Source organism: Gymnogyps californianus, chromosome Z (genome assembly GCF_018139145.2).
Source record: "Gymnogyps californianus isolate 813 chromosome Z, ASM1813914v2, whole genome shotgun sequence".
NCBI classification, from domain to species: domain Eukaryota; kingdom Metazoa; phylum Chordata; class Aves; order Accipitriformes; family Cathartidae; genus Gymnogyps; species Gymnogyps californianus.
Window position 1 is genome coordinate 60,795,822 of NC_059500.1, and position 22,776 is coordinate 60,818,597.

The following is a 22,776-nucleotide window of genomic DNA, read 5'->3' on the forward strand; positions in this document are numbered from 1 at the left end:
CACTCCTTAAACCACACAGGAAAGAGGGAGAAAGTAATCTAGCACATATTTAAGCAGTATCAGCTTCCTTGTTCTGTGCTTTTGTCCCAGTTAGGATTCAGTCTCAGCAGGGGCTTATATACAAAGAGATGATGCAGTTTACACAGAAAGCTTCCATACTAGTATTGCCATGTAGGGGTGAACAGCTCTCTTCACCCTTTTCTGTCTTGCTATAACTCCCTCTGCCTTTAAAACTCCTTCAGAGACTTTCAACTGTGCGTGAAAGGTCACTCACAATAAAAACAAGCACTAAATTTATCTCCATTGCCACATTTCTTGGTCTCTTTACTATGCCGAAGTAACAAAGCAGCATGGTGAGAATTCATCTGAGGTTGCAGTATGCACAGGCTCTTGCTGTGTACCTGGGAGCAGTGAGCCATCCTGATGCCACACAGTGGAGCAGGCTGACACGGGCATGGGTGCTCACTGCAGTAGCAAGTTCTCACACTATGCTTGAAGACGTCACGGACATTCAGTAGCAATCATTAGATGTACAGGCATGCTTCTACAGCTCTTTTAATCTTTCAAGTTTTATGAAAAAAAAACTTTTTTTCATTATTTATGACCTCAGCATACTATTCTGGGGTATCCTTGTCTAAGTAAGTCAACTGACATGAAAAAGGAGAACTGTTAAGCATCAGAACAAAGGGAAGAACCTATTACAGAGCACTTCGGTAATAAACTTGGTTGCAATGTAGGCTGCTTATGGGTTCAGAATTTGCTTGTCTGTTTTACCTTACATAGATGTTTGAAACTCTTTTCTTCCCCATTTATGATGCTGCACTTTCATTGTTTTTGTAGGTCATTAGGACACTACTTCTTCTCCATAATACAGGGCTCAAGTTTGCAAGCCTTCCCTGCCATGGGAGTCCATTCCAGGTGCAGAGGGTCTCACTTCCCTCTGTGCCTACGTGCAGCACTGGCCTACAGAGCTAACTAGCACAGTGTGTGGCACAAGCTGGGCAAAGGCAGTCAATCGGGAGCCAAAGAGCTATTTTGCTCTTAACATCTCTGCTGAGACAGTTCCATATCACGCCTTACACAGATCTTTGTTTTGCAGCATACCTCAACCCTAACTAGCAAAGGAACATAAAGAAAAAACAGCCACAACACCAAAACCAACAGAAAGAAAAATAAAACAGAGTATACACAAAAAAATAGAGTATGCCTATATCCCTTACAGGTGGAACCCAAGGAAATGGTTTTTCACCCTTTCCTTTCAATTATAGGCTTTCAATTTAGAACCCATTTTTGTGAACTTATCATTCACAGTTGCTAGGGAAAATCCTTGATGCTCCTCCAGAATAGGTAGCAGATGAAAGTGGGAGTGTCACAACTCAAGTAATTTGATTGGAAGCTCACTGGGACAGTGCTTTTCCTCCCTGCCTACCTGAAGAGTATTGGTAATGTTTATGGGCACTGTGCAAATATTAACAAATCAGCTGAGGATTTCTGAGCTGGCTGGAAAATGAAGAACAATGCAAATAAGCAGCAGAGGAGGTGGAAAATGCATGCAAATCAACCTATACTTTCCGGTCCATAGGTCCCAAGCCTCATTACCTTTGAAACTTTTGCTTGCGCTTAAGCAGCACTCTAGCTTCTTTCTCAAACATGGAAGCAGGGTCTGTCATCCACAATTTAATGAGCCTCAAGGAGATCAAAAGAACCAAGTGAGAGAGATTCCAATTTTCATCCTAAAATAAATTACTTCTGTATTTGTTTATTTAGAATTCTTTATCTTTTTTATCTTATAATTATTTTTGTTCCTGTTTTATAGATATATTTTTGATGGATGTCTAGGAAAGGATAGCATTGCTGCTTATTTGAGAGATGAGGAAAAGCACTAATGCGCATTTTACGATCAAAGTAGTATAAAGTAATGTTTATCACATATTGCTTTTCATCTTCAATATGTTCTGCAAACATGCATGTATTAAACCTTAAAACATTCTCGTGAGGTACATAAGAAAAGGTCATCTTCATTTTTTATGTGGAAAAAACTGTGCCAGAGAGAATTTTACTGCTCTGTGCATGAGAAGACTGCATCAAAGATCAAAATTAGCAACAGTTTGTCTGAGTGGGGAAGAGAAGTACAGGCAAGCTAAACAATCAGAGCAATGAGAGGCTTATTTTTATTATTCCCTGCCAGTGAAAATTGTAATTATAAAATCTGGGGTGCTAGAGGGGGGATTTTTTTCCTCAGAGGAGGAGAGGTTGAACTGAATATATATTGAAAGAACTATTAATAGGAGTGTACATTTGGCAAAGGAAAAATTCAGAGTATATTCCTGTCATGTCACAAAGAACAAAACTTGAGCAGGTAGTCTCAGTGCAGTTTCCTTGCATGCATTATGAAGCAGTCATTACCAGTTGGCACAAATGCTATTTTTTATTCTGCAGAGCTTCTGTTCCTTCAGTAGAAGGAATGGTTATTTAGTATTCACTTTGTTATTTCCTTCTCCAGCATACAATTCCATCTGACTTTGGTGCCAAATATTCGACTGAAGAAATACAAATATCTTCAGGGGTTTTCCCAGGAAGTCCTCAGCACTGCCTGGGGACTTAAGGAATCTCTTTCTTATGGAGCTACGCCTGGGGCCACGGGTCAGAGCCCAGCATCAGTAGCTCCAGCACAGACCCCTGTCACTTGAGACACTTTGCAGATGCTAGAGGCAGAGGTAGCACATACTCTGTGACTGTATGCGTGCTGTGGTGCAGAACAACCCCTAGTCCTTCTCTCTGGGCGTGCACGATCATGTCCTGACTCTTCATCCTTCCTTTCTGAAGAAAGACCAGACACTGGGGCAGTGAAGGGAGCAGAGTTTGCTTTAAGAGGTTGCTCGAAGACCTCTGATCCACCTCTCAAAATCAGCTCAGCCACTGTACTCAAAACCTTCTTCCTCCCTGTGCCCTCCTACGCCCCCAAAGGAAAAGACAACTCGGCCTGAGACAGAAACCACACTTGAAAAAAAATGGTGCATATGATGCTACATTGCCAATCTTGGTTCTAACACTTGTATACAGGCTGAATGTGCACGTACAAAAATATTCTAAAAGCAAATCCAGTTGGGACAGCTTTTACTTTGTCTACATGAGATGATGAGGAGAGTTCCACTGAGTGCAACCTCAGTGAATACACATGGCAGGAAAGCTGTGTGTGAAACGTCACCATTATTTTAATCCTGAGACCAAAGTAGCTCCTCTCAAATGCAAACATGTATAATTTAACAGCTTCTACAGACCAAGATTATTTCACCCACGTTGTACATAAAATAAGATCTTTCCATTAAAATTAGAAAGTTGAGTGTTTATGTGTACTACTTGAAAGCCAGAGGTATTTCCCAAAACAAATGCAAATCTTGCTAAAAGCTAAAATGACCTCACACTTTGGCCATTGCAAAATGCCATAGTTATAAACCAGGTCTATCTATGAAATATGCATGGTGTTATCGCTTTCATGTACGTCCTATGAGACCAGTACTGCTAATCCCTGACATGTAGTGACACCTAGTGGTATTTTCTTGAGTAGGAAAAGCCCATTCAGTCTTAATTAATTAAATGTTAAGACACCTATGTTAGAGGAATAGCTCCTTTGAACGCCCTGTGGCTGATTTCCTCCCCACCTTCCCTCCGCTTTCTGTATCCAACAGGAAGCTGAGAGAGTCCACAAGGACTGCCAGTAAGAACTACACACTTTATAAATGAAAGAACAGTTTCGTAATATATGGAAATGGGAGAAAAAAGGTTGTTGCATCCATAGATCAGACCCCCCAGATGTCTGGGAGAGGACTTCAGCATCCTCAGAAATCACTGTGCAGAGAAACACAGTGCATTCCTCTGAGGGCTCGTCTAGGACCCAAGTGGTGCCAGACTTTGGATGTAAAACTGCAGTCAATCATTACATGTCTTCAGGAATACACAACAGGCTGCTTTACAGGGTTGCGGTGGTTCTCATAAAGTTTTTTAATACTCTTCTGGTATTTTTCACTCACACTAGCCTCTTCTGTGATCCTTGCCACACATAATGTCCTGTTTCTGGTATCCAGTTAACGTTTAATTAATGCTAAAAATATATCTTCCCTGCCTAAATGAAGGTCCTTTTCCAGCAGGTGTCACTGTGAGGTAATAAACACAGAATCCAAGCCCCTCACTGAGGTGTGGGGAGCTGGGTGGGACACAGGACGCCTCTAGCCTGGCCAGAAAAAGGGCCCGTTGGCTCAGCACCCTCTGGCTGAGGAACCCTGGCTGGTTCCTCACCCCGACACACACCACAGGCTGCCAAAAAAGTGGCTGGGAAGAGGCAGCCATAGGCCTTATCCAGTGCCTGGTGGAGGAGGCTCCTAGGGTTTGCCCCATCTAGGCCATGGCCCCACCCTCCAGCAGCTCCATGAGCTGGGCGGCATGCGTGGAGGGGGCCACTCAGAATTCATCAGCAATGGAGCACCTACTTTTGAGTGTGAAATACCTAAAGCCCTATGCAGGATGAATTCTTGCAGACTTCAGTAGCAGAGCCTACATTTTCAAGCTTGGGTTTCTGCAGTGTCATGAAGTCCTTAATTTGACAACTGTAGGACTGATTTTCCAAAGTAATAAGTCATTCAAGGCTGTGACTCTATAGCTGTCCACCTAAGGACTGGGTGCCTGGGGTCAGGAAGCCAAATTCGAAAATGTCAGCATCATTTCATGTTTTATTGCGGCCAAATTGAAAAATTCGGTTGGCTGTAGAACTTCAGCTCAGGTTTGATAGCTTTATTAATCTCTGTAGTGGTTTTATGTTTTTGCTGTTATAACAATTCAATATCTATGCGTCTGGGAAATTCAGTCATAATAGCCTTTACGAGTGATTCAATTATGTAAATTATTACATTATTGTTATACAATATAAACCACAAGTAGAATTAGATATAGAAATGGATGAGGAATTTTTGACAGCACTTTTTCTCTGAAAAATGTTAACACTTAAGAACATTTTGCGGAACTATACCAGCTTTGCCTAACGTTCCTTTAGAAGGGAGTGAAGGAGTACAGGAGCACAAAAACTAAGAGTATCCAAAAGCTGATGAGGAGGGCACTCTGCTGGGCTCTGTGTGACCTGCTCTCTACTCCAAACCACACTTGACTCCAGCTCTTGGCTGTCGCTTTTCAGAGTGCCAGGACCATAAAGCTTCTCTGGGCTGGAGTGTTCTCTCATTTTCAGTTTTTCATAAGAACTTTCAAACGCTCTTTGTTTTGTACTGGTTATTAAAAAAAAGGGAACATTTCTGTGAATATAAATTTCCCATTCATCTCTACTTAAAGTGCAAATATGTTTTTATTTAAGGAAGTATGTGTTAGAAAAGTCTAGGGGGTTATTTCATTCTATTTCAAGAAATTATTTTCTAGTAGATGTTATGGAAAGAGAAGCTTAATGTAATTTTTTTCTATCAAAAAAGAACTACTGCTAAGCAGCTCTTGAACCTACACAGTCTGTCCAGACCAACAGCACTATGTGGACATAACGGTTACACAAACAAGACTTTTGCAGATAAAACAATTTCAGATCAGCACAAGGTGTTTAAACTATAACTTGACAATTCAAAACGCTGCTTGTTCCTATAACGGTTGCTGTGAACTATGGTCTGTTACATGCAATGGGAGTCAAGTGCCTTTATTTGCCGGCAGCAGTTGAAATCATGGAAATTCATTGTGCAGTACTGTCTGAAAAGGCGTTCTCAAACAACAAATTTCTGGGGTTTGTCAGTAACTAAGAAATGGCTCAGTAGATTTTGCCCTTTTGTCACTGGTTAATAATAAACAGGAAAACTTTCTTGGTATGATTTGCACATTTGAAGCTACAGTGAATTTCAACTCTTGCACCCTGTACCTCTACTTTCACAAAGACAATGCTGGCTCCATCAAACTGCCTAGAGCCTCTAAAGAGATATTTCAATACGAGCATCAGAATCTCCTTCAAATTTAAGTTTTGCTCTTTAAAGCATGGAAGGTGACGTGAGAGAACATGTTTCTGAGTCTCACTTTTGTCTTTCGATCTCTGAAGATAAACTTCCTTGAGGTGAGCAGATTAACTAGTACAGGATGCACATTAATTGCTTCTGGCCTGCACTGTAATTTTCACTTTTTAAATTACTTTTAATGAAAAAACCCTCTCCTTTAAATAAGTTGTAAGAAAGTAATGTAAAGAAATGTGACCTTTCTTGGATTTTTCCCTCTATTAACTGCTTCTTTTCTTGTGCTAAGCTTATTCAGTACCATGAGTGAGAACTTGATGTACAAAGATGTACAAAGCCTACACAACACTACTCAGAAACTTATCGAAGTTTCAGATCTGTGATGTGTGTGTTATTTTTTTCTTACTCTTCATGACTCAGAAACTCAGTTAAGAAAAAAGGCATTACTGATTTGTGTCACCATGAGGCACTGCCAATTTTAAGCAGTCTTCACAGAACTCATAGCCAGGTTTTAAATGGAAAAAATCAGTGAAGGGGAAGATAGATGGACAAGGTCTTCTACTTTCCACCGAAGCAGGCAGCACTGCAGAAGGGCTGACAGCCACATGATTATTCAACCTTCAGCCTGTCAGCAACAGCTCCAGCTCCACAATTAGCCCATGTGTGGTGCTCAGAGCATGGGTTTTTAGACCCAGCTGACAATACTCCATCCCATTCACTGTGGCTTACACAGGACCATGGGCGTTGCTTGAGTCATGTTTAGTTTTAATGCTAATGATTCCCTAGTCAGTGGAAAATTCTAGGTACTTCAATAACCGCAGATTGGGAGGGACTGAGGAAAACAGTGAACAGAGAGACAGCAAGAGCTGGTATGAAATATTGGACATATATATGGACATAAGTTAGATTTTGCATTTCACTACCTATCCATGCTTACTGACAGAGAGGTATCATTAAAGACCATTACACCTAGTAAAAATTATTGAATTGTGAATGCCTCTTGTGCTATGCATTTGTGATGCCACTTGTAATGTAGTATAATAAAATTAAGGAAATCCAAACCTTCTTTATTGAGCTGTGTGACAGAATGATTGCATCAAACAATGCTTCAAGTTGTTTTTATCATGTAGAGAGGCTGTTGTGTTTGAAGAGAATATTGCTAACCTCCAAGCTGCCATTAAACACGGAACTAGAGGGCCATTGCCACAATGACTCCAAAGACAAGGGATTAAATATAGCAGTGTCTTGCAAGATTGTATTCCCCTCTAATGAATACTAGAAAGGAAGAACAAAAGGTGATTTGTAGTATTCCTTTATAATTCTGCCTCCAAATTATTCCGAAAGGGAAAACAAACTAGACACTCAGATGCTTTCTCCCAAATAGCTCTGAGAGATGCACGGTTCTGGAATAGCTTTCCATGAGGAGAAATAGGCATCAGAAACAACCGATTTTAAGTTGGAGCCTGACCAATTTACTAACACGCGGACTGCAAATGCCTTCAACAGGACTGGAACTGGTGACTCAGAAGCTCCCTTCTTTCATTTAAAAGCCTGAGGCAGAAGGGATAAATGAAATAAAAATTGTTCTCTGTTTGTTGCAGTGTTGTTTCTTCCTGTAAGAGAGAGCTTTTTCACTTTGTTTCACTTCTAGAAAGCTGAATTTATGGCTAAGCATGGAATTAGTTCTCCAGCTTCTTTTACTACTGAAGTGATTCTCACAGCAAGTTGGGTCAAACAAGCCAGGCCACAGCTTTTCTCTATTAGAAGCAAAGCGAGGTAGCTTTCATAAATAATCTCTAGCTTTCCGCCATTCAGCATTGACGTGTCTCCTTCCCACGGCAGCATAAACTCCTGTGTTAGGTGGGGCAGGACACCACAGGGCTGTTTACATGACCCTACGCTAACTGATGGTCAGCAACTGCTTTTCCGAGCTATCAGGCACACTCCCCTGTTCATCCAGGCCTTGCTTTTCTGAAAAACAGGGTGGTATATAGAGATATCAGATTGCATTCACATCCTCTTATAACCACACAGCCAAAGCAAACCTCTCAAACAAATATATCTCAAGTATGATTGTCCCTTGCCCTGAACCCCTGCAAAGTGTATTATTCCAGAGTGGCAGCACTTGCTTTGCCTGTGTATATATCCATACACGACAGAGAATTGGATCCTTTAATAGTTGCATTGTTTTACAGGGAAAATATATCTCTTTTCTGTGTGCTTAGACTTCATGTTTTATAACCATCTACCTCTAGGCAGTCAGAAAGAATGGAAAGATCAAGTAAGCGACCCACAGACAGTCCAGCTCACTGCTCACTCTAGCTCTTACTTTGCCAATAGTCCAGGTCTGGGAGTTGCAAACTATGAATAAGCATTTTCTCTTGAGTGCAGTTCCACCTCATCTTGCAGTAACCCTTTCTGTAACCTGGAAAGCCTATCCTTCACCTATTTCTCATATCCTTCTCAGCTGAGCGCTGGAGTCTACATATTGACCAGATACTGTTTTGTTGCCAAGAACCAGTGCCTCAGGAGGAAACTGGGCACTAAATCATTGATGTCAATTCATTACGTAAATGAGAAAAAGCCACAAAGATTAGATCCAAACTTCCCCAATTTCAGGGTTGCTTGTACCTCTTCAGTTCAGTTTTACTCTTTGGCATGTCATTTCACTCTTAATATGATTCCTGTTTTCCTGTCATGCTCCCTCCATGGCCTTCCCCTCCCTTTATGAAAAAAGGAGCTTGCAATCATGGTAATTACGCAGACTTTCACTGTCTCATGCAGCCACTTTCACCTCATGTCCCCTATCACATCGCTTTAGGGTTCTTGCTGAGAACTCATTAGGTAAACCCACCACCATTTGACAGATCTAAATTCATCTTTTTTGCCGCAGAAAACAGAAGAAAATCCTATGAAATTTTTGAAGTAAGCTTTTTTAACTGGAGAGAGCTAAGTAGGTTTTGCATTCTTCAAAACAGGAGAGGGAAATTTACAGAGGGCAGTTTGGCATTACTGTATCATAAGGAATCGTCGCTAGCTTTGCTTGAAATGTTTCTTTTTTATCAAAGATATCTCTTAAGATTTTTATCATTATGCTTCTTATTTTTTTAATCACAATGCATTTTATATACATTTGTTAAACAGCAGGGCCATGCCTGCACTGCTGTGTTAGGATTCCTTCTGCAACTGCACCACAGAGGTGCATCATACTGCTCCACGTTCTTGGCTTGCAAGTGGAGGATGCTTACGCTGCAAAATGCCCCATGACCATGCAAGCCCTCTCTCCTCCCCGTGTTCTTGCCACACACTTGCAGAGAAGCCCAAATTATGACCTTTCGGTGACATTCCACTCTCCAGCATCCAAATCAGCCTCTTTGTGATAGGATGTCACAAAATTTTTAAAATAAAAGCCTGCCAGTTCGGACCCAGGCTGTCACACTCCTTGGCTGACCACTGAACCACACTTCACCAACCCAGAAATGAAAGCATGACGCTTAGTGGTCAGCAGGAAGAGACTTCACATTGACAGCACCCCTAGCCAAAGGGAGATAAAATAGGGGCAACAGCAGCAACAGCTTAAGCAAGTGATTTTCCTTCGGTACTATTTCATTAGCAGCAAAATCTCAGAGAATCAGATTGTGCAGAGAAAGACTAATGAGATAACTGGGAAAATGGAATCTTTTTCATGTAATAATAGACTAAAAAAGAATGACTTGTTTAAACCTAGCAAAACACAGGCTGATAATCAGTATGAAAGGGGGATGAAAGAAAATATTTAGAGTAAAGTAGGCACAAAAACTTAGAAATATAATCCAGCCAGGAATAAATATAAAGCTGGAAGCTAGAAGGAAGTCTCACCAGGTATTGCTAAATTCAGGAACAGCCTCCAGTGTGAGGCGTGAGGACAAAAAAACCCACTACTCTTAAGATGGAACTAGTTCAGTTCACAACAGAAACTGTGAGAAGTTGTTACCCTTGATAGCAGGGCAGAAACTTCAGGCAGCCATGACACCCTTGGTACTTCTGTGTTCCTAGCAGGAAATCTAAGCTGGAGGCTAAGAGTGAGTGTGAATATTCACACTGTGTTATAAAAAAAGCCAAGAAATCCACAAGTTCACAGATTTTATGGATAGACATGCTTTTGCTCCAAAAGGGCCATAATCAGGGCTGTGCGAGTAATCTATTGGCAGTCAAATCAAAAACAAAATTTGCAAAAATGTTTGGTTCAGATCTGTATTCTTATCCAGGCATACAAGAAATCTGGATTTCTCAGCTGTCAGAAGAATACCCTAACTACCAGGATAGCTACGTATTTTGGGTAGGGGCACTCTTTAGTCACTCTTGCTGTAATGTGATTCTCTATGTTAACGGTTAAAATGCTTAAATGGGATATGACTCACTAGATGCTGATTCTTGCTCAAGGGATTTTTGTGAATAATTATTGATATAAAGCAGAATAATCTTGAAGGGGAGATTCAAAATAGGCCATGCCAGGATGTCTTAAAGCATGGTGGTTAGTCCCATATGCAAAGCCCTCATGCAGTCAAAGTAAGTTTAACTGATCCCACCTTCTGAGCAATCATTCCAGTCACTGAACTCTGGATGATACAGGGGATAATGAAAATCACGACACTGTTACTCCAGTTTGTCAAATCTAGCCCCTCCCTGGCTTTCTGTTCTACACAGGAATGTCAAAGAGCTATTTGTGAACTATTTTAAGATGACTGAAGTAACTTTGATAAAGCTAATTAAATGATCTCTCAAAAAAATACTTCCCCCAGGTTATCTATTGGGTAATAATAGGGGAAGGAAAAAGAAAATGGCCAAGACTAATAAAGCCACAAGTGAGCACGTATACAAACCCTGATGACTCAGTTAACCATAATTACTATTTTTAAATCACTTTGTTCCAAGACAGGAAAGACGCTTGAAAAGATTTGAATTAAGAAAAGGTAATAACTTTGGCAGCCCAGTTACGCTGCATAAAATTCTAAGAGAAAAATTACCATGGAGAACAGCTGACTGTGAAAGAGTTACACTAACAGGACAAACACATGTACTGTTACTGAAGTTGAAAGGGCAGGATAATATAGCATGAACACAGAACTATATGTTAAAAAAGTTCACCTTCTGCCTTGTACTAAGCAAGATTCTTCATACTGCTTTCTTGGGCTTTCTCCAAACATGCTTTCCACAGTAGTTGTGTTTCACTAGAAAGCACTTCTTTGTCCAGGAGCAATCCCAAGAAGAAAAAAAAGAGGGAAAAAAAAAAGGTGACTCAGATATTTATATCTCCTCCTACTTGCTTCAGGGATAAAAAAAACAGGCATCAAAAAAACAATTAAAAAAAGGTAAAGGTTACTCCCACAAGTGTGTATGGGGAGAGCAGAGACAAGCTTTTGTCAAATTCTCTTTGTTTCCACACCACATATCCCCAAATAACTCCTTGTAGCAGATGCAGGCCCACTGGGTAAGCCAAACAGGACGACAAGGAAGAAGGCTTATTTTCTTGCTCATCTCCTTGTTTATTAAAAGCACGAAGTTCCCTTTAATAAAGTCTTAAATGTGATGGAGAAAGTTAAGGATGATCCTTGACTCTTCTCTTGGCTGCACAGGAAGACATAATGAACACAAATCTAAGCAGACTCTTACATTATATTTTCAGAGCAGCCAGAGACTACAACTTTGTAAAGCTGGTAAGATGTGCTCAAAGGTGATCTAGCAGAGGTAAAGATCTTGTTTCCAATTCAAACCACAATACTTAAGACTCTGGTTCTGCACACAGCTCAGCCAATGTGTGTCTGTTGAACTCTGTTTTCAAACCAGCGGTCTGAGCTACCCCAGGGAGAATTTCCTCTCATTGTCCCACAAACAAGCCTGTAGCACTAACTGTGGTGCTGCAGTACAGAGAAGTTGCCTGTCTCATCTATTCATACTGCCTCAACTCTTACAAATATTCTAGCTGACACACTAGGCAAAACTCTGCATCCACACTTAGGGAGATCTAGCATCACATCACTGTCAGTGGTGAGACCCCAGATCTACTCTAGAATTTAGTCCACATTTGGTCTTAATGAAATCAATTTAGTTTCCTCCATTTTTTTTCTTCAAAGAAATCTTCACCCAAACATATAAATCTCTGGTTCTTCTGCATTCTGTGTTGGCTGTCTAGTTTATTCATTTCTGCTTCATCTGTAATTGGATTTTTTTAAACTTCCAGGGCAGATCTCTTATATAAACTTTTTGCTGGTCTCTGCTCAGCCAGTGTGTTAGGGTGAAGATTGTGATTTTCATTAAGATAGCACAGAACTGTTTGAATGATAAGCTGTTTCACGATATAACTTGAACTCAGAAAGGATGAAAAAGTCTGTGGTGGAGACTGTCCCTATCACAGTTTATTTCCCCCAGGGGGTGTGGCTGAGGGCCGAGTGGGATGTTTTTTTTCCCAAAGACCATGTGAGAATTGCTCTTTGAATTCAGACACTCATGTATTTCTCTGGCAAAAAAACACTCTGTAAGAATCTGTCAGATCTTTTACAGACCTGGAGGTCTGCTTATCGGAAGCAGCGTCACATGAGAAATAACTTGTGAAAAATAGTGCAGCTCCGCTTTAGATCCATAGAGGAAAGATACAGGACTTCAGCCTGTACTACTAACAGGCCAAAATCGAATTTGAATTTGCTACAGTATTGAATTTGTTACAATATGCCTGAAACAGATCAACTGTAGTCAATTGGAACTGAACTTTTCACCAGAGAAACAGCGAGCTAGCAAAAATACACACAGATTCAACCAGGAGAAAATGAAGACCTCACCTATGTGCACTTCAGACAAGGTATGACTTCAAATAGAATATTCCTTTCCTAATGCCTTATCTCTGCAGTCTACTTTCTGCTTCAGCTACCCAACAGGCTCTGAGTGCGCTTTAACAAGGCTGCTGGTCCCACATAACCCAAACTGTCTTGGGACATATTTAGGACTCTGAGCAAACAAGATTTCAGACCCCTTCCGGTTCATTAGCATTCATGGGCACAAGGGTCACCTGCAAAAAATGGACTCACAAGCTCATGGTCTGACCAGTCCTCCTGTGATGCGCAAGGCTACAACAGATGGAGCTCCACAGGCATGGAGCAGGACGAGGGGGCCGGCAGCATGTTCCTCACTGTGCCCGCCTGTCTTCAGAGATTATTTTTCCTTTGAAGTAACAGTTAACAGACAAAGTTGGGGCAAGGAACAGAGAAGGATGCTGTGGGTTTTCTATTAATTTACATGGTGTAATCCAGTCTAAATAGAAGAGTTAATTTATTTCAAGATTGCATTCTGGGGAGACCAAGAGCCTGCTGTGTCTTTTACTGCAGAACTTAAATAAGCAAGTGACAAGGAAAAACATTCAGAGAAAATCACATCTATGATAATGCATAAACCTAGGTCTGAGAAACCATTTAGGTCACAAATTAAGCAAAATTGGTGGTATCCTCCAGTCGTTCTGCACTTTTGAGCCTATCACAGAAGATGGCATAATTTATCCTCATCTGAATAACAGGAAAACTTAAGGCATTTACAATTCTGATACAAGTCCATAGCGGTGAAAGAGCTGAAATATTAAACATTTGAAAAAGTGGTTCTATGCAAAATTTAGCTCAAAATTAATAATTCAGCTTTTGTTGTACATTAAAAGGTTACTATGGCAACTTGATAGCTGAGCTATAATTAAAAAAGGGTTCTTATTGCTGTGACAAATTCCAGTTTTCGAGATTCTGTCTCCTCTGCTGTTTTGATTGGCAATGTATTTTCTGTACTTGTTACAATTGACTTTTTTCTTTAAATGACAGTAACATACATACTGAGACCTAGAGCTCCACTAAAGATAATATGGACTTGCCTCATTGGGTTTATTTCTCTCCAGTATGCTCTGTCCTAATTCTGTGCACGCTGAATCCAGTTTCCTGCTCTTGCATTGAGTTACTTACATGGTTTTCATTTGGGATAGGTTATTTTAAATGTGATTATCCTGATCATGTCAAACCAATACATACAGTTCAGATAGTGTTCTCCATCTCTTGACTTCTATGCTACTCTGAGTCTCTAACTCTTCAGCCCCCACTGTCAAAATCTCTCTGATGTATGACTTGCATTTTCTCTTTGTCAGTTTTTCCTTACTGCTCATAAATTAACACTGTCCTCTTGGCTATTCTTTGTGGGAAGCATTGTCAAGGCTGATTCTTGGGTCACTCAGATAAGAGGGGTTTTGAACCTGCATGCATACACTGTATCCACCACCCTTCAGCATTTTGGACCTTACTCCCAAGCCTAAACAATTTCATCACTAGGAAACCCCCTGTAACACTCAGTAGAATTCCTTGTTTGCTTGCATTTCATGACTGTGCCCTTCAGAAAATCTGATAAGATATAGTTGGTGCATTAGTCACCCACTCCTACTGTAGACCAGGCTCAGAAGCATGCCCGTAACTCTCTCTCTTTAAGAAAGTGATTCATTTTAAACAGAAATTTTTGCTATTCAATACTCAACCTGAAATATACCATGGTTGCCACGATAAGTTAATAATTTGCCTATCACCAGGTAGGTCTGAATCCAGTCTCTGATTGCAGCTATCTAAGCCCAGAAGGGAAATTTCCCACAGTAGTGAAATTTTCTGAAAATTTCCCTTTACCCCTTCAGCAGCAACAGCTATTGTGGCTCTAAGCCTTCTGCGCCCAGAGTTATTTTAAATGTTCTCTGACCAGACTTAATGGATGTGGAGTTTATAGTCGCACCTGATTTACAGCTACGGTGATTTTTGTCTACATTAGGGCTCCCAGTGTTGGTACCAACAATGTAGATACAGCATCTTTGCAGTGGTGAAATTACTTTGAATGGGGGAAGAGGTCAGAAAGTGAAGACAGGCAGGGTCTTCTGCTGCTATTATTTCTACAGCATCCCAGCATTCATATTAGAGTAAGCCAAACACTTATTATTGATACCAATATCTCTAATTCACATTGACATTTAGCCTAGGATTTTCAAAGGAGTTTGAAGTACCTGTATAAGCTTAATTCAGTTTGCATTGCTGATCTCTCACCGTTAACAAATCTCACTGTGACTTCTTACAAACACCAGGGGGAAAGTTTCTGTTTTTCAGAAGGGTTGTTAGGATTTCATAAGTATAATTAATAACTTAGAGCTCAAGTGTCCCTCACATTGTCATTAATAAACCTATTACTTGTGTTCAGCCAGTAACAGTACAGGTAGTGGAATGAATAGGAAGTTTGAAGAGGAAGTGTGAAAAAATAGACTGAAGACAGTGTAATGTTGATGGTAATCATTATGCTTCTTTACAGAGAAGATGAAGAACTCTCTGCTTGCAGCTATCTTTTTATTTGCAACAGGTGAGTTTTCATTTGCTGCATAACTTACTACTGTTTATAAATAGTAAAAATTCTTGATGTTACTCAAAGGCAAGGCTGTACGACCAAAATCATGACAGAATCGAGTTCTGTGGCTAGGAGAAGCAACAGTCAGTAACATTTTTCCCTATTTCTTTTACAGTTGTCTTGTTAAACGATTCCTTTTTATTCCCCAGATTCCTGCAACTCCCTAAACCGGGATTTTCCATCTTGCCAGCAGCTCCCAGGTGGGTAAATACTTCTCACGCAATACCTACTTAATCGCAAAGACGCACGTCATTGTCGAAGGAAACCCGCCAGCCGAAAGGACTTCGGTGCGAAGCACTGGCGCGGGGGGTCCTTGGCGCCCAGCCGCTGCGGGCCCCCGCCGCCCCGCGCCCCGCCGCCCCGCGCCCGGTGCCCAGGCGCCGCCTGGCGGCCGCCGAGCGCCGCCCAGCCGCGGGCTCCCCCGCGCCTCTCGCCGCTCCCTTCCCGTGGAGCTGCCGGGACCACCGCGCGCTGCCTGCCAGCGCTAGGCAGGAGAGGTTTTGTCTCGGAAGAAACGCCTGCCGTCCTCTGAAGGGAAAAGCCGCCCGCGACAACCCAGGCTGACGTGTCCGTGTGACGGCAGAGCACTTACGGCTACGCAGAGGTAGTCAACAAGCTGTCAACAAACCCTCTCTAGTGTGTAGTCTCTGGGCAAATTACCATGATTTCAAAAGACAATAGAATCTGTCGTGTTTACGTGTGACAGTGATTTATGCTTTACGTGCAGCTGGTGGTCATCTGAGGTACTTCATGCTGAATTCACTGTAGGCAGAAATATCCTACTTGCTAAGGGCCGCAGCAGAGAAGACAGGCTTTTGAGTACACGGTGGCGCTGGATAAGACATCATCAGGAGGACTATATTTTTCTGAAATTAGCCACAGATAATTTTCTAGTCCTTGCTATTAGCCAATCACACTAAATTCTACTAAAGCATTACCGAGAACACCAGATACACAAGAAGAAAAAAAAAAGTTCTAGAGTAAAAAATTAAGCTGCTTTTTTTTATTTTTTTAAGAAGAACTTGGATTGTGATGTCTTTAGAACAGAGAAATTTTTTTTTCTTTCTTTGCATAGCTCTTGGAGCACAGCCATGGTACAGGACTAGTACTATTCTAGGTCTGGGAAGAACTAATAATATGCATGTTCTTTAAGGGGAAGCAGTACAGTAAAACAAAAAAGCACTAGGATAAAATTGAATGTGCATGTGGACACGAATAGCCACAAATAGGAGCAGTGAAAAAAATCAGTGTGTAACATCCATTATGTTCATCTGGAGAAAGCAACACAGAACTTCAGTATACTGGCAGCGGGGTGGTGCATTGGGCTGTTAGTTGAGCTAATACACTATTTCCACACGTAAAATCTGCTATTTTTTCTTTGTCTGTTCTAATACCATCATCTCATAGATAAAGCCAGAGGTTTTTTGTAAGACTGAGAGCATGAGGAACAATACAACCCTCTGTTCTTCTGTAAGCAGAGACAGGTCTGCAACACTGTGGTCACCACTTGGATCTCAGTTAACAGAAATTATTTGGGGAAGAAGTTAGTAGAAATTTAGTAGAAGAGTGAAACTGTTTCCTTGTCATCACTCTCTCCAGAACTGTTATTTCAAATAGTTTCAGGAGCAGCATGTTACAAACGTATAGACATGAAGTGCTACAGCAGTTCCAAAAAGGTTTTGTTTTCAGAAGTTTCTTTAAAACAACAACAACAACAACAAAGAAACACCAAGTAAATGAAAGGCTTAATTCAGAGTAAAAGAGGAGAAGAATGTGAGAGTGGTTTCTGCTTTCCCCAGTTGTTAGAGCACCCTGTCCATGGGTGAGGTGGCCAAGATTTGGTTTGGTGGTCAGACTAGGAAAGCAAAGAATTCAATAATTATTCACATTGCTGTAGAAACAAGGAAGACCTGATCTCCACATTCCTGAAAGGAAGCTGCACACACCTAAACTGATGCAGCACTACTGTATTAGAAAAGCGCATTTCTTTTAGTAGGAGAAAGTAAGTGTCATAGGGTGAGGGTATTAAAGTCTGAGCTATACTCATCCAACACAGTTTTTGGTCCAAATCAACTTTTAACTTAAATATACAGCTGCCATCTGAATGATGAAAAGAATACCGAGGGTACTCCATAATACTCAGATTGTAGGAAGAAATGGCTCTGAACGAGGAAAAGAGGAGGACTGATCTTTTCTCTCATAACCTAGGTTATGAGATACCATAACCATGCTGTAACACCAGCTCCGAAGATATGCATATCTACTTATCAAATAGCAAAACATTTCTTATTCAAGATTGATAGGCCTATTGGCAACTCATTAAAACTAATAGATATAAAGAACATGTGACTCTGCTCATCAGCAAAAATTCATTTTTATCACCCCAAGTATCCTGTACCTGTTGAGAGCCTTATCTACTTTTCTGAAGAGGAAAAAAAAAGTATTTGAGTCTTTTTTTAAAAGTGTGGGTGGTACTTTGAGACATCGTGGCTGGTTCTTCTGAACTAATAGTTCAGACTGTAAGACACAAAGCAAAAGGAGAACAGTCATATTTTATCACTACTGTTTCTGATAAGAAATTTTTGAAATACTGAAATAAGCTTAACCGTTAGAGACTAAAAATGAGTTCCTTTGAGAATGTCATCAGTGTTTAATGTCCCTTCAGCTGAAAAATGTATATGTTCAGTTGCAAAAAAAACCCCATACTTTTCTTTCCAAAAATTAAGCACGAGTCATTTTGCACATAAACTTATGATCCTCCTGCTTTATAATGTGATCTTTATGAAGCTGGTAGTATAAGCAGCATATTGTTTTTCTTCAGCAATAATGCATTATTCTGAACTCCAGATAGACATGACTGATGGTTTTGGAGTAATTCTGGAGTCTAGTCAATCGGTTCTACTGTTGATAATTAGCCCTACACTGCAGTGTATAATGCTTTGCAAGAAACTCCACAGTAATTCTTGCCAGTTGGAAATTATGGAAACATCCCATTGGCCCTTGGTGTTACTCACTAAAATGCAGTCCCTCTCTCCTTTTTCTCCCCCAACATAATTACACGGCTTTCATTTCTAAGATGTTTCACAAGGGTACATGCGGTCAGTTCTGGCCTGTACTTTCAAAAATGTCTATAAATTTGTGTTTAACAGTCGATAAGCTGCTCAAGGCAGAGCTGTTGCCAACTCTGGTTTATAATTCTGTGGGTGAACAGTGCCTCCCTCCTGTGCAAGGCAGGTGCTCCTGGTTCTCCAGGGTTCCCAAGTCACAGCAGCTCCCGCAGGGAAGGGGCTTGCTCCCCAGATCCAGAGTAACCCACCAGAAGCCAATGCTTTGTACAGATTTCAGCAAACAACTGAGTGCTTCCAGAAACACAGTGGCAAGACAGGCACTGTCTGTCAGATGGGAAAGGTGTGAAACCAGAGCAGACCTGGGAGATAAAAAACTAAGGTCTGTTAGGGCAGAGGTTCACCGTAATGTTGTCATCTGATTTAAGGAGACTACCTTGCAATAGCTTTCCTTGAAGTAGAGGGCCAAAAGCTAGTAATGCTTCCTTGAATATATGCAATTTGTTTCTGCAATTTTTGTGCCAAAGAATGCAGTAATGTTTCCAGAGGTGTAAAAGACATTTCATTCAGAATTGGGGGGGGGGGGGGGGGGATTAAGCTTTAAATAAGTGCAGAGGCAAGCAGCAAGCAAGATGTCACTATTATAGGAGAGAAACACAGTTCAAATTTGTAATGATACCAAAGCTGTAGGAAACACCATAGCAAGCATTTCAGCACTATGTTGTTGGGTACGTAACAGCTGGTAACAGCATCATAAAACACAGGAAGATTTATCCTTTTCTACTTTCATGTAGGAAAACTAGGTTTTACTTGGAAACACTAGGACTGATAAGGTTTAATCTTTCTAAATGTCTCTGTCTCTTGTTCTAAACATTACTGAACTTCTTGCCTTGAGAGTAAATGTGGCGTAAGGACTCACACATCTAGTTCTTATTTTGTTGCGCAAAAGGGTATAGCCTGTTTTGTATTTGGTTTTGCTTCTCATAGTCACCTCGCACCGGTTAATGGTAAACAGTTGCCTGTGATGTGTCTTTTCCAGTCTACATGTTTTCATCTTGCAGATTGGGACAATGAATTGGTATGCTACAAAGAATTAAGTGAGGATCTAACCTGTACCTGGCTGCCAGTACCCAGTGCTCCAAATACGATTAATTATACCATATTCTTAAAATGGTAAGTCTAAAAGTCATTTCAGAAAATGAAAAGCTGTCATTGCTGTTCAGCATGATTCCTATCTGCCAGAGATTTGCTCCAACGTATTTCATCACATTGTAGGTTGTTACACAATACTGGTCAAAATCTTTCTTCACATCTCATCAATACCTATTGATTTGGTAAAAGCTTGGTAAGAGTGTAGTGGGTTGACCCTGGCTGGACACCAGGTGCCCACCAAGCTGCTCTATCACTCCCCCACCTCAACTGGACAGGGGAGAGAGAATAAAATGAAAGGCTCATGGGTAGAGATAAGGACAGGGAGAGATTACTCACCAATTACCGTCACAGGCAAAACAGACTCGACTTGGGGAAAAAATTAATTTATTACCAATCAAATCAGAGTAGGATAATGAGAAATAAAACCAAATCTTAAAAACACCTTCCCCCCACCCCTCCCTTCTTCCCGCACTTAACTTTACTCCTGATTTTCTCTACCTCCTCCCCTGCAGCCATGGAGGGGGACGGGGAATGTGAGTTTCGGTCAGTTCATCACACGTTGTCTCTGCCGCTCCTTCCTCCTCAGGGGGAGGACTCCTCACACTCTTCCCCTGCTCCAGCGTGGGGTCCCTCCCACGGGAGACAGTCCTTCATGAACTTCTCCAACATGAGTCCTTCCCACAGGCTACAGTTCTTCATGAACTGCTCCAGCGTGGGTCCCTTCCACAGGGTGCAGTCCTTCAGGAACAGACTGCTCCAGCGTGGGTCCTCCATGGGGTCACAAGTCCTGCCAGCAAACCTGCTTCAGCGTGGGCTCCTCTCCCTCTAGGGGTCCACAGGTCCTGCCAGGAGCCTGCTCCAGCGCGGGCTTCCCACAGGGTCACAGCCTCCTTTGGGCATCCACCTGCTCTGGCGTGGGTTCCTCCACGGGCTGCAGGTGGGTATCTGCTCCACCGTGGACCTCCATGGGCTGCAGGGGGACAGCCTGCCTCACCATGGTCTTCACCGTGGAATGCAGGGGAATCTCTGCTCTGGCGCTTGGAGCACCTCCTGCCCCTCCTTCTTCACTGACCTTGGTGTCTGCAGAGTTGTTTCTCTCACATATTCTCACTCCTCTCTCTGTCTGCAATTGCGCAGGGTTTTTTGCCCCCTTCTTAAATATGTTATCCCAGAGGCGCTACCACTGTTGCTGGTTGGCTCAGCCTTGGCCAGTGGTGGGTCCGTCTTGGAGCCGGCTGGCATTGGCTCTATTGGACATAGGGGAAGCTTCTAGCAGCTTCTCACAGAAGCCACCCCTGTAGCCCCCCTGCTGCCAAAACCTTGCCACACAAACTTAGTATAAAGAGTCATTATACATCTTTCCATGCCTACAACACACTGTTTGAAACACTATTGCCAAAGAGCACCTTAATCAATTACTTTTATTTGCATCTATTGACTTGCATTGAATATTCAACACTAATGCATTCCAAGTTAAAAAAAAAAAAGCAACAAACAGACACTAAGCTGTGTTTTATTATACACTATATATGTTACCTTGTATCCAAGGACATGTCGGATGTGGCACATCATAAGAAAAACAGATCTTTAAGTATTTTCTTGCAATTCTGAATTATCAAGTATTGGTTTAATAGATGGAATGAACGTGTATGGTTAATCTTAAACTGATTACCTTAAAATATGGGTATCTTCAGTTGCGCTTTTTTTGAGAATGCTAGAACAAATAAGCCAGGTAAAATGTAGATAGGCAGATTAAATCAACATCTGCCTATTGCTTTGCTAAAAAAAAAAAAATTAAACAGATTTCTGTCTCAGTACCTGCATTACAAAATGGAGTTTCCTCATTTTATAGCTATATATTTGGGATCTCCCATGAGATTAAGCATATGTTTAGAAAGAGAGAAGTGACATCAGAAGACATGATCTTTGCCATGAGACCGTATCATGGGGTACACAGGGTACAACACTGTATGCTGTTGTCAAATTCTGATACTCGTTACTGATTATTTTGCCACATAACCCACCACTCTGCATTAAAAAAGAGCTGTGGTTAGGAGCGTCTCCTAAAGCTAAGGAAATGTCACTACACTGGGAAATTCCCCAGGGTGATCTTCTGCACATTGCAGAGGAGCAAAGCAACCACCTCAGGGCTGAGATTACTCCCCCCATCATCTTCAGTGTTTTCCCACTGGAGGTAGCAGCAGGTGCCAACTTGCAGTAAGCACCAAACCCCACTGCATTTGCTATCTTGCCTCTTGAGTCTTCCAGGAGCCCCAATTTCTTGGAAGGGGAGAAGTACCTGTGAAACAGCTCTGCTTCTGTAGAGATGTTATCAGCTGATGTATTTTTAAGCTAGTTGCTTGTACAGTCCTCAGCCAAAATCAGACTGTGCTGTTCCTAGGCTGCAGGGTTGATGTTATGAACAGAGAAGGCAGAAAAAAGAGTGAAAGAGGAGGTGGGTGGGGGAGGAGGGAGGCAACTGCCTCGCAGAGATGTTGATTTTCCCAAGCCAGAGCCAGAACTTGAACCTCAGTCTCCTAGGCTTCAACCCAGTGGTCTTAAAGAAAAACTTCCTTTCTCCTTTTTTATCAGATTAAAAGGAAAACAAAAAATGGTTGAAAGGGCTGTTTGCTTGCTTAGAAAAGGACATCACCCCTTTCTGCAAGTAATGTCAGTTTGACATTGAAATTGTTCCTTATCCTTGTTCCTTATGATTTAGTTGTCAGGAAGAAAAGGATTAAAGAAAAACACTCCCACAGAGAAGTTCCAACCAAGCATTCGAAATCATGCTTTGAAATATTAATGGCTGATTCACAACTAGTCTGAAGCAGAAGACAGGGGAACCTTCAGGTGGTTTTGTTCAGTTATTAAATATTGTATCATGATCAGCACATTTAATACTTGAAATATGTAGGCAGGCAATTAGTATGCCAGCCCATTTCTTTAAGAACATTGAACTGGCACAGTTTTAACCTTGAAAAAAATCTGTCCTCTGTGTGGCACAGAGTAAATGAGAGATGGGGAAAAAAAACCTAGGCAGAACAGCAACAGCCTCCTATGTAAGGCCTTAAACCTCTTGGACGTTTTGTCCTGTGTGCATTAGGTATACCATAAGAAGTCTATAGGTCTGAGGTGGCATT

The 22,776-nt window shown here is 41.4% G+C and overlaps 1 protein-coding gene across 1 annotated transcript in view; it reads left to right on the top strand.

Annotated features, from left to right (window-relative positions):
- The first annotated feature begins 15,331 nt into the window (after nucleotides 1-15,331).
- LOC127027850 (interleukin-31 receptor subunit alpha-like) overlaps nucleotides 15,332-22,776 on the top strand; it is a 33,680-nt gene continuing 26,235 nt past the window's right edge. The window contains exons 1-3 of the mRNA XM_050913715.1: nucleotides 15,332-15,374; nucleotides 15,569-15,619; nucleotides 19,546-19,657. Of these exons, the coding sequence (XP_050769672.1) occupies nucleotides 15,332-15,374; nucleotides 15,569-15,619; nucleotides 19,546-19,657 (206 nt within the window). The remainder of the gene's footprint in view (nucleotides 15,375-15,568; nucleotides 15,620-19,545; nucleotides 19,658-22,776) is intronic.